The 18,316-nt window shown below is 44.4% G+C and overlaps 1 protein-coding gene across 4 annotated transcripts in view; it reads right to left on the bottom strand.

Moving 5' to 3' along the window:
* The window catches only part of poldip2 (polymerase (DNA-directed), delta interacting protein 2), a 64,771-nt gene that overhangs the window by 7,091 nt on the left and 39,364 nt on the right, over positions 1 to 18,316 (bottom strand). For 2 of the 4 annotated variants that reach the window (XM_060848067.1, XM_060848068.1), the window contains exons 10-11: positions 17,542 to 17,621; positions 5,837 to 6,207 (exon numbers count right to left, since the gene is read on the bottom strand). In XM_060848067.1, coding sequence (XP_060704050.1) covers positions 6,078 to 6,207; positions 17,542 to 17,621 — 210 coding nt within the window. In that variant the 3' untranslated portion in view covers positions 5,837 to 6,077. Of the gene's footprint in view, positions 1 to 5,836; positions 6,208 to 17,541; positions 17,622 to 18,316 lie in introns of those variants that run through there. The other 2 variants (XM_060848069.1, XM_060848070.1) reach the window with 1 other exon arrangement.

The following is an 18,316-nucleotide window of genomic DNA, read 5'->3' as shown; positions in this document are numbered from 1 at the left end:
TACTGTACCCCAGTGTCATACAGTGACAGACCCATCCCCACCAGTACTGTCCCCCAGTGTTATACAGGGATAGACCTGTCCCCACCAGTACTGTACCCCAGTGTTATACAGTGACAGACCCATCCCCACCAGTACTGTACCCCAGTGTCATACAGTGACAGACCCATCCCCACCAGTACTGTCCCCCAGTGTTATACAGGGACAGACCTGTCCCCACCAGTACTGTACCCCAGTGTTATACAGTGACAGACCTGTCCCCACCAGTACTATCCCCCTAGAGTTATACAGTGACAGACCTGTCCCCACCGGTACTGTATCTCAGACTTATACAGTGACAGACCTGTCCCCACCGGTACTGTACCCCAGTGGTGTACAATGACTGCCCTGTCCCCACCAGTACTGTCCCCCAGTGTTATACAATGACAGACGCATCCCCACCAGTACAGTACCCATGTTATACAGTGACAGACCTGTCCCCACCAGCACTGTACCTCAGTATTATACAATGACAGAAATGTCCCCACCAGTACTCTACCCCAGTGTTATATAGTGACAGACCTGTCCCCACCAGTACTGTACCCCAGTGTTATACAATGACAGAAATGTCCCCACCAGTACTGTACCCCAGTGTTATACAATGACAGAAATGTCCCCACCCGTACTGTACCCCAGTGTTATACTGTGACAGACCCATCCCCACCAGTACTGTACCCCAGTGGTATACAGTAACAGACCTGTCCCCACCAGTACTGTACCCCAGTATTATACAATGACAGACCTGTCCCCACCAGTATTGTACCCCAGTGTTATACAATGACAGAAATGTCCCCACCAATACTGTACCCCAGTGTTATTCACTGACAGACCCATCCCCACCAGTACTGTACCCCAGTGGTATACAATGACAGAAATGTCCCCACCAGTACTGTACCCCAGTGTTATACTGTGACAGACCCATCCCCACCAGTACAGTGCCCCAATGTTATACTGTGACAGACCCATCCCCACCAGTACTGTACCCCAGTGTTATACAGTGACAGACCTGTCCCCACCAGTACTGTACCCCAGTGTTATACAGTGACAGACCTGTCCCCACCAGTACTGTACCCCAGTGTTATACAATGACAGAACTGTCCCCACCAATACTGTACCAATGTTATACAGTGACAGACCCAACCACACCTCAGTACCGTACCCCAGTGTTATACAGTGACAGACCTGTCCCCACCAGTACTGTACCCCAGTGTTATACAGTGACAGACCTGTCCCCACAACTGCATACCCCAGTATTGTACAGTTTCAGTACTTAAGAATTACTACATCTGGCAAGTAGACAGACTCTAGGTACAGGTAAACAACTATGTACCATCGGTGCATAACTCTACTAGTCATAATTCTAAACCCTTTGTAAGTTCCACCTTACACAGGCAGGGAAAGAAATATGGGCACTGTTATGGATAGGGGAGAAAAGCAGTCACTGTTCACAGGATCTGCTGAGCTGAAGCTTGTGCTGATCAGAATGTAACTCTGATTCTTCCTTCTCCAGACCCTTTCACCCGTTTCAGGAAGCAGCAGGTAGCTGATCCATATCTATAAAGGTCTCCGATCCATTAAGCAAAGGCTCAGCCTATGGCAACCAAGCTTTTCCTCAGGCTTAAAGTATCTTCTACTGAAGAGAACAGAAATAACTGATGAAGATTTGATGGTTTCTCCTCATCTCCAAGCTGTTCAGCTACCTTGCAACTAATCACATTGTTGTTAGTTGGCAGAAGGACGATGTCAATGATAACTATTCCCTCATGCACAAACCAACCAGCGCAATCTCCGTTTGTGTACACCCCACAGACCCAGCTCACCTGCAAACTGCACTTTAACTCCTGCTTCAAGGAGCAGCTATGTATGCAGTTATTACACCAAGTCAGGTTAGCTGCTTCCAAAACCGCTGTCATCCTTCAAAAATCCATGACTTTTAAACTCATCCTTTATCTATTTCGGTCCATAATCAAAAGTACAGAAAGATTAAAAGCCACGGTCTTTAAAGTGTTGGACCTGGGTCTAAAGATACTGTTCCATAGTCTATTAGTGACAGAGCCATCCCATCAACACTGTCCCCCCACTGTTAAACAGTGACAGACCCGAACTCACTAGTATTTTATCCCGCTATGATACAGACACAGGTCTGATCCCATGTACCCTGAACATCAGTGTTATATATTCCAAACATATCAACAAGGAACAGGAATTGGCCATTAAACCCATCTTAATGAATCCATTTGTGGGAGGTGGGTATCTCTGGCTGGCTAGCAGTTATTGCCTGCCCCTAGTTGCTCTGAAGGAAGTGGGGGTGTGCTGCCTATTTGAACTGCTGCAGTTTACCGACTGTGGGTTGTCCCACAAATGCTGTCAGGGAGGGAGTTTCTGGATATTGACCCAGCGACAGTGGAGGAATGGCAATATATTTCCTAAGTCAGGATGGTAAGTGGCTTGGAGGGGAACTTGCAGGGTGTGGTGTTTCCATGCACCTGCTTCCCTTGTCCTTTTAGACGGAAGTGGTCGTGGGTTTGGAAAGTGCAGTATGAGGATCTTTGGCGAATTTCTGCAGTGCATCTTGTAGATATTACTGAGTGTTGATGGTGGAGAGAGTGAATGCAGCGCCAAACAAGCCAAGTGCTTTGTCCTGGGCAATTTTCCACAATAAAGGGCAAATGCCAGTCTTACGACTGGACTAGAAGAGCTTGGCTAGGAGAGCAGCAAGTTCTGGAGCACAAGTCTTCACTACTAGTGGTTAGCACTGCTGCCTCACAGCGCCAGGGACCCAGGTTCGATTCCAGCCTCAGGTGACTGACTGTGTGGAGTTTGCATGTTCTCCCCGTGTCGGTGTGCTCCTGTTTTCTCCCACAGTCCAAAGATGTGCAGGTTAGGTGAATTGGCCATGTTAAATTGCCCATAGTGTTAGATGTGTTCATCAGAGGGAAATGGGTCTGGGTGGGTTACTCTTCGGAGGGTCAATGTGGACTTGTGGGACCGAAGGGCCTGTTTCCACACTGTAAGGAATCTCATCTAATCGCTGGAATGTTGTCAGGGCCTATCGCCTTTGCAATAGCTAGGGTCTCCAACCGGTTCTTGATATCATTTGAAGTGAATTGAATTGGCTGAAGCCTAGTATCTGTAATGCAGGGACCACTTGATCCTGCTTCAGTATTTGATAATATCACAGCTGATCTGATTGTAACCATCAACTCATCTTCTTACTTAACCTTTCACCTACAGAGCATGAATCTATCTACTTCACCATAAAACTATTTGAAGACTCTGCTTTCATGATCATTTCAGGAAGAGATTTGCAAAGACTCATGAGCCTCAGCTAAAACAGTTTGCATCATTTCTGTTTTAAAAGGGTGACCACAGATTTTTACACAGTGACTCTTAGTTTAGATTATCCCTCAAGAGGAAACATTTTGTCCCCATCTATCTTGACAAGGAACTGCATGATCTTTATGTTTGAATCAAGTCACCTGGCCAAAAACAAAACCCAACAGGCTTGGGAACGGTTTATGTTCCAGCTAATGGAGACAAAGAGACTGAGGGGGAAAACTGAAATATGACAGTCGGCTTGCAGGGAACATACAAATCAATAGTAGAAGCTTCTATAGGAATGTGAAGAGAAAAAGATTAGTGACGACAAATATCAATCCCCTACAATCAGAAACAGGAGAATTTATAATCAGGAACAAAGTCATGGCAGCCAATTAAATACATACTTGGGTTCTATCTTCACAAAGAAATACAAATAACACCCAAAAATGTGGGACGAGGAGTTATTGGAAGAAATTAATATTAGTCAGTAAATGATATTGGGGAAACTAAACTGGATTAAAGGAAGATAATTCCCAAGGTCTGTTAAATTTCATCCCAAGATACTTCAGGATGGAGCCTGGAAAACAGCAGCTAGTGTTACCTTCAAATTTCTACCGACTCTTGATCAGTTCCCATGGATTGGTGGGTGGCTAATGTAACTCCACTATTTAAAACTGGAGGGAGAGTGAAAACAGCAAACAGCAATGGGAAAAATACTACAATCCGTTATAAAAGATGGAATTAACTAAACACTTGGAAGATGTGACAGGATCAGATCCAGTCAGCATGGATTTACAAGAGGAAAGCTGTGCTTGACAAATCTGCTGGAATTTTTTGAGGATGTAACTAGTGGTGTGGATAAGGGGAGCCTATGGATTTTGGATACTTGGATTTTCAGAAGGCTTTCAATAAAAGGTTAGCACGGAAAATTAAAGCACATTGGATGAAGGTCATCGACAGAAATGGATTGAGAACCGGTTATAGCAGACAGGAAATAAAGAGTAGGAATAAACGGGTCTTTTTCCACGTGGCAGGTAGTGACAAGTGGGATTCCACAGGGATCAGTGCTCGCAACCTAGCTATTCACAATGTATATCAACGACATGGATGAGGAAACGAGGTGTCATCGCTCCAGGTTTGGAGATGAAACAATGCTAGAAGGAAGCAGAGAAGCTTCAGTGTGAAATGGATGAATTAAGTAAGTGGGAAAATTTACATGGCAGATACAATATGATGTAAATAAATTCGAGATCATCCACTTTGGGAACAAAATCAAGAAGGTGGATTATTATTTGATTGGCAATAGATTGGGAAAGGGGGAGTGCAATGAGCCCTGAGTGATTTTATACACCATTCACTGAATGTAAGATTGCAGGGACTGCAAACTATAAAAAGGCAAATGGTATGCTGGCCTTCACAATAAGAGGATTTGAGTACAGAAGCAGGGATCTCTTGCTGCAATTATACAGGGCCTTGGTGAAACATATCAAATACAGTTTTGGTCTCTCTATCTGAGGAAAGCTGTTCTAGCTATGGAGGGAGTGCAACAAACATTTTCTGAACTGATCTTTGAGATGGTGGGACTGATATACGGTGAGAGACTGGATCAATTGTGACTAGGTTCACTGGAGTTTAGAAGAATTAGAGGGATCTCAGAGAAACCTGTAATATTCTAACAGCATAGATACAGGGGACTGGGTGTCCAGAACCAGGGGTCACAGTTTTATTCTTTCATTACCACCCAACTCCTTCAAAAAATGGAAATAAATCATCTGCTTCTTGCTCATCAATCAGCTGCTTCTCAGAGAAAAGGTTTTCTCTTGCAGATAGAACAAGAATGAGGGGACATGGTTTAAAAATAAATAAAGAACAAATAATTAAAATGTAGATGAGGAGATTTTCTTTCAATTAGATTAGCCATAGTCTTTCCTAAATAAGCAGATTGGAGGGACTGACTGACCTACTGCTGCTCCTAGTCCAGGTATTCTTCTTGGTCTATAAGCCAACCTTGATCTTAGTTTCTTTCTTTCAAAATTCATTTCCTGCCACACCACCATAATTTCCTTGTGCATTCCCCAACAGACTCCCACACCCCCCAAACTCCTCCAGCCTTTTCCCATGCTCTTAAGGCAAGTTTATAATTCATGATGATAGGTTTGAGACAAGTTACAGCGCTGCATAACATCCAAAGACTCAATACACTGTACACTGTTCAAGTAGAGCAGGGCAAGAAGGTGGGAATCAACCCGAGCATGAAACTCTAAAATCAGGGATGTCAGACTTTTCACATTTAGTTCAGAAATTTTATTATTCTTTGATAAACAGCAACAAATACAGCACTTTGGGAAACAGAAGTAATTTGTTTTTGGCAGTCTGGACTGAGTTCTGGAAGGAATAAAATTAAGTCAACAGCAAGATTATTGGGGAATCAAGACATTGATAGCATAGCTTTACACATTATAAATATGAACACAGGGCTTTAAAATGGGAAGCTGACAAAAATGCATGAACGTTTTGTGGACAGAGGATTTTAATTATCACAGATTCTAAACAAAGCTCTCTTTTGACATCCATACACCATAACTCTAAAGCTGAGCACTATTTTAACTGAAGGAAGACTGCTCTCTGGTTCCTGGTCTCTCCTCATATCTGATCGAGGTAGTGATGCATTTCCCACACACCAGATGTCCTTCTATCTCTACAGTGTAGCTACTGCATACTCATGTTAATGTAGTGAACGGACCAGGCAAGAACCCATTGGGAGAGTCTTCGGCCTTGCTTTCAAGGGAGAATGGTGGAATACGAACATCAAAAGGACTCTGATTGGCTCTCTCAAAGCAATAGGAACCCCTGTGGAATGCAGAGACAAAGTCAGCCTCTGGACATGGCTCCTGGCTACCGACAGCTGATCAGCAACAGTGTGAAGGGAGGAGGAAGGGGATTGACTGGGATCTATTCTTAACTCCTTCTGATAACATTAGCTTCCTAGACAGCTTCAGGGAATGAAAAATTCTCTGTGAATCAAACATCTTCCAAATAATATATCTAGCATAGGAACATAAAGTCATACCACATAGAAACCCCTTGGAACAATTAAACCGTGCCGACCAGCTATCCTAAATAAGTCTAGTCCTATTTGCCACCATTTGGCCCTAAACCCTTCCTATTCAAATACCCATCCAGATGCCTTTTAAGTGCTGTAATTGTACCAGCCTTCACCATTTCCTCTGGCAGCTCATTCCATACACGCACCACTGTGTGTGTGAAAAAGTTGCCCCGAAGGTCCCTTTTAAATCTTTCTCCTCTTACCGTAAACCTATGCCCTCTAGTTGCCCCACCCTATCTGTTCACCCTATCCATGCCCCTCATGATTTTATAAACCTCTATAAGGTCACCCCTCAGCCTCCAAAGCTCCAGGAAAACAGCCCCAGCCTGTTCAGCCTCTCCCTGTAGCTCAGATCCTCCAACCCTGGCAACATCCTTTTAAATCTTTTCTGAACCCTTTCGAGTTTCACAACATCTTTCCGATAGGAAGGAGACCAGAACTGAATGCAGTACAGGCTGACTGCCATATCCGCAGATCTGGCTTCCGCAGTTTCAGTTACCTATGGTTTACCATGGCCCAAACATTTTACAAGGAACGTTCCCAAACCAGGGACCGGGGCTGCCAGGAAGGTTAGTGTCCCATTTCAATCAATAGGTTCGGGACTATCAGCGGTAGATATTGGAACGGGGGGACTACTGTATTCCAACAGTGGCCTAACCAATGTCCTGTACAGCCGCAACATGACCTCCCAACTCCTACACTCAATATTTTGACTAATGAAGGAAAGCATACCAAACGCCTTCTTCACTATCCTATCTACCTGCGACTCCACTTTCAAGGAGCTATGAACCAGCACTCCAAGGTCTCTTTGTTCAGCAACACTCTCTAGGACCTTACCATTAAGTATATAAGTCCTTCCCTGATTTGCTTTTCCAAAATGCAGCCCCTCACATTTATCTAAATTAAACTCCACCTGCCACTCCTCGACCCATTGGCCCATCTAATTAAGGTCCTGTTGTAATCTGAGGTAACCTTCTTCGCTATGCACTACACCTCCAATTTTCATGTCATCTGCAAACTTTCTAACTATATCTCCTATGTTCACATCCAAATTATTTATATTAATAACAAAAAGCAGTAGACCCAGCCCCATTCATGTGGCACTCCACTGGTCACAGGCCTCCAGTCTAAAAAGCAACCCTCTGTCTTCTACCTTCGAGCCATTTCTGTATCCAAATGGCTAGTTCTCCCTGTATTCCACGTGATCATACTTTGCAAGCCAGTCTCCCATGGGGAACCTTGTTGAACACCTTACTGATATTTATGTACGTCACATCTACTGCTCTGCCCTCATCAATCCACTTTGTTACTTCTTCAAAAATCTCAATTCAGTTACTGAGACACAGTTTCCCATGATTCCTGAAGAAGGGCTCATGCCCGAAACGTCGATTCTCCTGCTCCTTGGATGCTGCCTGACCAGCTGCGCTTATCCAGCAACTCATTTCCAGCTCTGATCTCCAGCACCTGCAGTCCTCACTTTCTCCACAGTTTCCCATGCATAAAGTTAGGCAGACTATCCCTAATCAGGCATTACTTTTCCAAATACATGTAAATCCAGTCCCTCAGGATTAGCTCCAACAACATTCCCACCACCGACGTCAGGCTCACTGGTCTATCGTTCTCTGCCTTTTCCTTACCACCTTTCTTAAACAGTGACACCACATTCGCCAACCTCCAGTCTTCCAGCAGCTCAACTGTGGCTATCGATGATACTAATATCACAGCAAGGGGCTCAGCAATCACTTTCCTAGCTTCCCATAGTTGTAGGGTACACCTGATCAGATCCCAGGGATTTATTCACTGTTGTGGTTCTGTTCGCTGAGCTGGAAGTTTTTGCTGGAAACGTTTCGTTCCCTGGCTAGGGAACATCATCAGTGCTATTGGAGCCTCCTGTGAAGCGCTGCTTTGATGTTTCTTCCGGTATTTATAGTGGTTTGTTCTTGCCGCTTCCGGGTGTCAGTTTCAGCTGTAGTAGTTTGTATGTGGGGTCCAGGTCGATGTGCCTGTTGATGGATGTTCTTGCCGCTTCCGGGTGTCAGTTTCAGCTGTAGTGGTTTGTATATGGGGTCCAGGTCCATGTGTCTGTTAATGGAGTTTGTGGATGAATGCCATGCCTCTAGAAATTCCCTGGCTGTTCTCTGTCTGGCTTGTCCTATGATGGTAGTGTTTTCCCAGTCAAATTCATGTTCCTGGTTGTCTGAGTGTATGGCTACTAGGGATAGCTGGTCGTGTCGTTTTGTGGCTAGCTGATGTTCATGGATGCGGATTGTTAGCTGTCTTCCTGTTTGTCCTATATAGTGTTTTGTGCAGTCCTTGCATGGTATTTTGTAAACTACGTTAGTTTGGCTCGTGCTGGCTATTGGGTCCTTTGTTCTAGTGAGTTGTTGTCTGAGTGTGGAAGTTGGCTTGTGTGCTGTTATGAGTCCTAAGGGTCGCAGTAGTCTGGCTGTCAGTTCTGAGACGCTCCTGACGTATGGTAGTGTGGCTAGTCCTTTTGGTTGTGGCATGTCCTCGTTCCGTGGTCTATCTCTTAGGCATCTGGTGATAAAGTTGCGTGGGTATCCGTTTTTGGCGAATACCTTGTATAGGTGTTCCTCTTCCTCTTTTCGCAGTTCTGGTGTACTGCAGTGTGTTGTGGCTCTTTTGAATAGTGTCCTGATGCAGCTTCGTTTGTGTGTGTTGGGGTGGTTACTTTCATAGTTTAGGACTTGGTCTGTGTGTGTTGGTTTCCTGTGTACCCTTGTGGTGAATTCTCCGTTGGGTGTTCTCTCTAACACGTCTAGGAATGGGAGACACATCGACCTGGACCCCACATACAAACTACTACAGCTGAAACTGACACCCGGAAGCAGCAAGAACAAACCACTATAAATACCGGAAGAAACATTAAAGCAGCGCTTCACAGGAGGCTCCAATAGCACTGATGATGTTCCCTAGCCAGGGAACGAAACGTTTGCAGTAAAAACTTCCAGCTCGGCGAACAGAACCACAACAACGGATACCCGAGCTACAAATCTTCAACCAGACTTATTCACTGTTATGCATTTTTAGACATCCAGCACCTCCTCCTCTGTAATATGGACATTTTTCAAATTGTCACTATTTATTTCCTCACATTCTATATCTTCCATATCCTTCTCTACAGTAAACATTGATGTGAAATACTAGTTTACTATCTCACCCATATCCCATGGTTCCACATGGAAGGAATTTTGTTGATCTTTAAGGGGCCCTATACTCTCCCTTGTTACTCTTTTATCCCTGATGTATTTGTAGAATTCCTTTGGATTCACCTTAACCCTATTTGCCAAAGCAACCTCATAACCCCTTTTGCCCTCCTCATTTCCCGCTTAAGTATACTCTTACTGTCTTTATATTCTTCTAGGAATTCACATGATCCCTGCTGTCTATTACTGACATATGTTGTCTTCTTACTGTTCTTTACCGATGGCAAATCATCCCAAAGGTACTTCACAGGAGCATCCTAAAAGAAAATTTTGCGCTGACTAGAAAGAATCTGAGCACCACTCCTTGATGATCAATGACATCACTACCGCTGAATTCTCCACTATCATCCTCCTGGCAGGTTACTCTGGACCAGAAACTGAACTAGACCAGGCATATACATACTGTTCACACCGAGTACTTGAAATACTTTCAATGTCTTCAATATTTTATTCATGGCCAAGAAGGACAGATTTTTAATCAATAAGGGAAGTCAAGAGTGATATGGAAAAGACAGAAAAATAAGTTGAGGATGAGCAGATCAGGCATGACTTTTTAATGATGGCTGCACAGCGTCAATGGGCTGACTGGCCAATTTCTGTTTCTACATTTAATGGGTCTTATGATTGTTATTTAAAAAGGAAGAACGTGCAGCATTCTGTACTTCCGGGATATTTCTGTCAATCCATCACTGCCTGTGCAGGCAGGAACAGATTCACAGCATTGATGGAACCTTGGAGCAGCCTGCCTTGCTTAAAAAACATAAACATGATCCTTTAACTGCTAGTTTCTTGTAGCATGTGGAACAAGGGACAGTCAAGCTGGATTAAACAGATGCATTTCAATAGCAACATGATAGGTATGAGGACTTTAAACAGATATGCTGAGGAGGATAGGAGAAACTTGTAGAGAGCATGGGCCAGCACGTACCTGTTGCATTGAATCACCTGTTTCTACCTTTATATGTTCTGTTTATATTGGAAAGCAATGAAAGAAGGGATATGCGTATGTGGGGCCTCATCTGCAGGTGAGGATAGGGTGATAATGCCATATCGAGGACTCCCTTCAATGAAACATTAACATCCCTCAGCTGTGGGGTGGCATTTAACGTCAGAATTGTAACAAAGCTCCAAGGGTTGGAAAACATGGATAAACTAAATAAAACAGGCTTATATTCCTGGAATATGAGAGATAAAGCAGTGATCTAATGTTTTTAGAAGTTTGAAAGGAATTGATAGTATAGACAGAAATGAGCCAGGCCATTCAAAGAAGGGGTTTGGAAACCCTTCTTCATGAAAGGTGGTAGCAATTTGTAACTCTCTCCCTCTCACCTTTCTTCATTCAAATCGAACATGCGGGACTCACCTTTCCTTTTCCCTCCCGTGCTAAAGAAGGCTCGAATTGAATCAATTAAATGGCAGAATAGATTCAAGAGGTTGAATGGCCTCCTCATGCTATTCAGGCAAGAAGTAGCCCACACTGGCAGACTGCAACTTAAGGCACCCTCATCCTTTCTATTCCTATCTCCAATTTATTTTCCAATCCTCTCCCTGATCTTAATCCTTGTCTCTACCCACCAGCAGATTAAATCTCAGCAAGTTACTGAATATACATGAACAGCTGGGAATAAACCCACTAAACAGCACCGGGGAGGAGTAAATGGGCTGGATTACAAAGAAAACATAAATTTGCACATTGAGGATTAAGAAATCATGGAATGGTCAGTGCACAGTTAATATCTTATACAAGTTGTACGCATGGATTGAATAGAAAAACATCAACTAAAATGGTGAACAGATGTTAAAAGACAGATTCGGATGAATCAAACGATGGAGGATGGAATAAATGAAGTTTAGAGGTTGACACACATTGCCCGGTGAGTAGGTGCCATTCAGCAGCTACCGGGGAGGAACCAGCCAGCAATGTGGGCTTTTGAAGTGAACCTACAGTCAGCAGCTTTGATTAGGAACCAATGGTATGGTAACATTATTTCATACATTTCAAACATTAGGAGGAGGACAAGCACCTCACCTTAATCACCTCAATCAACTTACCAATTACATTCTCAAATTAAGTGATAGATTCACAGAACTTACAGTACAGAAGGTAGCCACTTGACTCATTGTGTCTGTATTGACTCCCAAAAGGGCTACCCAGGAAGAACCATTCTCTAGCCCTCTAAATTCATTTTCAAATATATATCCAGCTCTCTTTTGAAACCTTGTATGGAATCCACCTGTGTCATCACATCTTCTGTGCTCCTGTATAATCAAGTCATGTCACCCGAGTGCTAGTTTTGGACATGTTTACTGATCAATACAAATGCCTGGAAGCAGCTGTACCAAATCATTCTTTCCTCCCCTCATCCCACTGTCACCAACTGCCCGATTCCCAACACAGAATGACTAAGCATCACAACGTATCCCAAGGCAGACTCTCACACTGAAGCATGTTACTGAATGATTAGCACTTATTCAACAATTGTCTTACTTGTCTGTAAATTATATAAATTAGTTGTCTATTGGGACACAATGCTGTTACACACTGGCAGTAATAGGACTCCGTGTCTGGGCCAGTTTTAGCTAACAGCAGAATTATAAACCTTAAAGCACTGGGATCTGTGACCCAATGGTAGGATCATTGAGGAAGTTTAATGTTGCTGTCAACAACAAAAGGAAACAAATAAACAACATTTTGTCTTGATGCAGTGCCTTTACATAGATCCCAAATACTTCACAGGAACATTATCAATCACGAGATTTAAGCAGACCAAAAACTTGGTCAACAATATTGGTTTTAAAGAAGGATCTTATAAGAGGTTGGAGAAAGAGCCTACAGAGGTTTAGGGAGGGAATTCCAAAGTTAGGGCCTTGGCATTTGAAGGCATGGCCACCATTGGCAGAAGGATTAAAATCATCAATATATAAGAGGTCAGGATCAGGGGCACGGAGGTTCAGTAGTTATGGGAGAAAGTGAGGACTGCAGATGCTGGAGATCCGAGCTGAAAATGTGTTGCTGGAAAAGCGCAGCAGGTCAGGCAGCATCAAAGGAGCAGGAGAATCGATATTTCAGGCATGAGCCCTTCTTCAGGAATGAGGAGAGTGTGTCCAGCAGGCTAAGACAAAAGGTAGGGAGGAGGGACTTGGGGGAGGGGCATTGGAAATGCGATAGGTGGAAGGAGGTCAAGGTGAGGGTGATAGGCCGGAGTGGGTGTGGGGACGGAGAGGTCAGGAAGAAGATTGCAGGTTAGGAGGGCGGTGCTGAGTTTGAGGGTTGGGACTGAGACAAAGTGGGGAGAGGGGAATTGAGGAAACTGGAGAAATCTAAGTTCATCCCTTGTGGTTGGAGGGTTCTTAGGCGGAAGATGAGGCACTCTTCCTCCAACCATCGTGTTGCTATGGTCTGGCGATGGAGGAGTCCAAGGACCTGCATGTCCTTGATGCAGTGGGAGGGGGAGTTGAAGTGTTGAGCCACGGGGTGTTGGGTTGGTGGTCCGGGTGTCCCAGAGGCGTTCTCTGAAACGTCCCTCAAGTAGGCGGCCTGTCTCCCCAATATAGAGGAAGCCACATCGTGTGCAGCGATGCAATAGATGATGTGTGTGGAGGTGCAGGTGAATTTGTGGTGGATATGGAAGGATCCTTTGGGGCCTTGGAGAGAAGTAAGGGGGGAGGTGTGGGCGCATGTTTTGCATTTCTTGCGGTTGCAGGGGAAGGTGCTGGGAGTGGAGGTTGGGTTGGTGGGGTGTGTGGACCTGACGAGGGAGTCACGGAGGGAGTGGTCTTTCCGGAACGCTGATAGGGGTGGGGAGGGAAATATATCCCTGACGGTGGGGTCCATTTGGAGGTGGCGGAAATGACGACGGATGATACGATGTATATGGAGGTTGGTGGGGTGGTAGGTGAGGACAAGTGGGGTTCTGTCCTGGTACAATGCATATGGAGGTTGGTGGGGTAGTAGGCGCCTCATCTTCCGCCAAGGAACCCTCCAACCACAAGAGATGAACTCAGATTTCTCCAGTTTCCTCATTTCCCCTCCCCCCACCTTGTGGAGATTAGATTACTTACAGTGTGGAAACAGGCCCTTCGGCCCAACAAGTCCACACCGACCCGCCGAAGCACAACCCACCCATACCCCTAACCTAACACTACGGGCAATTTAGCGCGGCCAATTCACCTAACCCGCACATCTTTGGACTGTGGGAGAAAACCGGAGCACCCGGAGGAAACCCACGCAGACACGGGGAGAACGTGCAAACTCCACACAGTCAGTCGGGAATTGAACCCGGGTCTCAGGCGCTGTGAGACAGCAGTGCTAACCACTGTGCCACCGTGCCGCCCACGGTGTCTCAATCCCAACCCTCGAACTCAGCACCACCTTCCTAACCTGCAATCTTCTTTCTGACCTCTCCACCCTCACCTCCACTCCGGCCTATCACCCTCACCTTGACCTCCTTCCACCTATCGCATTTCCAACGCCCCTCCCCCAAGTCCCTCCTCCCTACCTTTGATCTCAGCCTGCTAGGCACACCCTCCTCATTCCTGAAGAAGGGCTTATGCCCGAAACGTCAATTCTCCTGCTCCTCGGATGCTGCCTGACCTGCTGCACTTTTCCAGCAACACATCTTTGGTTCAGTCGTCATGTCTGGCAGCTGAAGTGAAGTACTGGATGAGACTTTTTCAAGCATTGTGAGAAGACAAGCGATAATGTGAGACGTTTGGCAGCACAAATGAAAGATCGGAATTGCTGGTGTCATTCTCAACAATCTAACTGTAGTGAGGATAATAAAAATGAAAAATTGTCGATGTTCCAAATCTGAAACAAAAACAGAAGGTGCTGGAAATACTCAGAGTGTCTGACAGTATCTGTACAGAGAAAACAAAGACACAGGATGTGACACATTAACTCTATTTCTCTCTACACAGATGCTGTCAAACTTGCTGAGTTTCTGCAGCACTTTCTGTAAATATAGCAAGTGTTGGCTTCCCTTCTGGCTCACAAACCATACGATCTTTTGATATCCCTATACAAGGCCCTTTTGCAGTCACCATCCAAAAAGCAGAGTGTTCGTTTTCACCAATGCATTAAAGACACTGAGCTCCACTGCAATATCACCCCTCTCACCTCCTCCACTTATCCAGTATCCAGTTCTCGATGAGATATACTTTCTTCTGATTATGTTTTGGGGGAAGACTGAAGTCAGTGTTTTCAGTCCTTATGCCAAACTCTTTCCTTTAGCAACCAACTCCAACTTTCTCTGAAACCAGTCTGTTCACAACCTTGATGTGATACCTGACTGAGATATTCAGGTCATCAGCAACAACACACTGTAAATTGACCAACTACCTCCATGTCTGCTAAAACCTAACTCTAACCCTAGCTGCTGCAGAAAACATAATTACCTTGGACTTAAAATCATAGAATTTTACAGTACAGAAGGTCATTTGACCCATCACATGTGTACCACCTCCCGAAAGAACCATCCAGCTAGTCCCATATCCCAGCCCTGTCTCTGCCCTCTAACTTCAGCCCTTTCAAATACACACCTGGTCTCTTTGAGAGCTCCTAAGGATCTACCTCCACCACTCTCCCAGGCACTGCATTCCAGATCCTAACAACTCTGGGTAACAAAGTTTCTCCTCATCTTACTCCAGCTGTCTTGCTGATAATCTTGAAATTTGGACCTCTAATTACCGACATAAATTAAACCTACAGTATATTGGAATAGTTTTGAAGAAGGGTCACCAGACTCAAAACTCTGCTTTCTCTCCATTGGTGCTGCCAGACCTGCTGAGCTTATCCAGTAATTTCTATTTTTGGTTCTGATTTCCAGTATCCACAGTTTTTTTGGTTTAATTTCAATAGATTGCTGGCTGGTCCAGCCTCCATAAATCTGAGATAATTAAAATTCTGCTTACACCAATCGGATGAAGGTGTTAAATTGGGAAAGGCCAACTATACTTGAATTAGACAAGAGTTGGAGAATGTGGATTGGGAGCAGCTGTATATGAAGGTAAATCCACATTTGACATGTGGGATGCTTTAAAGGACCAATTGATTAGAGTGCAGGTCAGGCACGTTCTTGTGAAAATTGACAGGAATGGCAGGATTTGGGAATCTTGGACGACAGGGGAAATGGGAACCTTGGATGACAGGGGAACTTATCAGCTTAGTCAAAAGAAGAAGCATACCGAAGGTCTAGGCAAATAACAACAAAGTCCTTGAAGAATATGGAAAGGAGTTCAAGTTGTGGGTCTAAATAAGGATTAGGGCTTGGTGCAGGCTTGGTGGGCCGAAGGGCTTGTTCCTTTGCTGTATTATATTGTGTATGCCCCATTCAATTATCAGCCCTGTGCTCTCTGACCCACACCGGTTCCTTGACAAACAATGTTTTGACTTTCAAATTCTCATTGTTATTTTCAAATCATTTTGCGTAATTATACATTCCTCTGGGTGCTCCAGTGTCCTCCCACAATCCAAAGATGTGCAGGTTAGGTGAATTGGCCATGCTAAATTGCCCATAGTCAGTCAGAGGTAAATATAGGGTAGGGGAATGGGTCTGGGTGGGTTACTCTTCGGAGGGTTGGTGTGGTCTTGTTGGGCTGAAGGGCCCGTTTCCATTCTGTAGGGAAGCTAACCTAATTTAAAAACATCTCATTTGTTTTATAACAATCTGTGGAAGTTCTTTGGGGTATTTTATAATGTCAACAGTAGCACAGAAGTCAGCTGTTGTAGTAACACAGTGATTTAACAATATTTCAGGCATGTTGTAACAAAAAGGCAATATGAATTGTCAATAAGTAAGTGGTGTACAATTAAAGCAGCACAGTACTGTATACTGAAAGAATGACCTGATGTGGTGATTCAAGGTCCTTACTGAAAAGCAACACAGTGGCTTAACAAGGAGGTAATAAATGTAAGTTTTGCAATCATCCATTGATGCAAATAGCCAGAAAAAAACATTTTGGTATCTTTACTCCCTTATGCTAAAACTGCACACATGCAGGGATAAATGCAATAACGGGGAGGGCCCCAATTCTCACTTCAATTTCATGAATCCTGGATATACATACGTGCACACCCCAAACAACAGTGGCAGTCAGTTAGTATTCAGCAGTTGGAAATTGATATTTCTCTTCTTGATCCATGAAGCCACTGTGGCCACTTTGATCCAATTCTCCCATCTCATCTGAACCAACTCAGCAAACACTAACTGGGACCCTCCTGCTCTGTACAGCTCAGCTTCTCACTGCTTAATTACTAATGATCTATCATAGGAGCAGGCCATTCTCATCTTTCTCTGGATATTTGATTGGGTGTCAGTATTGATGACCATAGCAGCATCTGATGCCTCACCATGTGGGTCTGGAGTCACATGAAGACCAGAACAAGTTAAGGATGACAGATTCCCTTCCCTGAACTACGGGGAGAATGCTGGTAAGTGGAGGTGAAATGCCCATCAGCCATGATTGAATGGCGGAGTGGACTCGATGGGCCGAATGGCCTTACTTCCACTCCTATGTCTTAGGGTCTTAGGTTTACACAATAATTAATAATTATATTGATTGATATATGTGGTACTATTAATGAGACTAGTTTCATAGTCCAAACGTTTAAAATTAATTTTATTAATTTAATTTTCAACAACCGTGGTGGGATTTACACCAGTGACCCCAGGACATTAGCCTGGACTTCTGGAATATGATGACACCACCTTGACAGGCCACCTCTCCAGTATATGCTTGTGCTGAATCACATCCACATTTCAGGAAGTCTGCATAATGTAGCAGATACTGAGCGAAGCAAAGTCATGATTGCGGAACCAATCTTAATACTAAAGTTAAGAGAGTACTTACCACATGTGACCGCTGGGAGCCTGCAGTGAGACGTGGCTGCTGTACTGAAATGCAGGCTGCTCCTTTGACAAAACTGGCTCCTGAACAGAGACAAATATCCATTAGTTTTTTAAGTCAAGAATATGGCAGGAGGTGATATTTGTGGATAATAGGCTTTGGGAAGCAACATGAATAGACATGAAACCACAAACATCTGATTTCGGAGCGTCGCTCCGAAAGCTAGTGTGCTTCCTGTTGGACCATAACCTGGTGTGTGATTTTTAACTTTGTACACCCCAGTCCAACACTGGCATCTCCAAATCATGAATAGACATGGGTGGGAATAATCTTCAGTAGGCAAAATAACCCTGCACTTTTGAAAGACATTTTCTTGCCTTCTGCTTAAAGGCAGCACATATTCAAATAATGCTTCTCATGACCAATGGCTGGATCTAAGTAGTTTGCAGCAATATAAATTAGATTACATTAGATTAGATTACTTACAGTGTGGAAACAGGCCCTTTGGCCCAACAAATCCACACCGACCCGCCGAAGAGTAACCCACCCAGACTTAATCCCCATCATTTACCCCTTCACCTAACACTACAGGCAATTTAGCATGGCCAACTCACCCAACCTGCACATCTTTGGATTGTGGGAGGAAACCGGAGTACCCAGAGCAAACCCACACAGACACGGGGAGAATGTGCAAACTCCACACAGACAGTTGCCTGAGGTGGGAATTGAACCCGGGTCTTTGGCGCTGTGAGGCAGCAGTGCTAACCACTGTGCCACT

The sequence above is a fragment of the Hemiscyllium ocellatum genome, chromosome 31, assembly GCF_020745735.1.
Source record: "Hemiscyllium ocellatum isolate sHemOce1 chromosome 31, sHemOce1.pat.X.cur, whole genome shotgun sequence".
Taxonomy (NCBI): domain Eukaryota; kingdom Metazoa; phylum Chordata; class Chondrichthyes; order Orectolobiformes; family Hemiscylliidae; genus Hemiscyllium; species Hemiscyllium ocellatum.
Note: the sequence above shows the minus strand (reverse complement) of the source record. Positions and strands in the feature narration are given on the sequence as shown.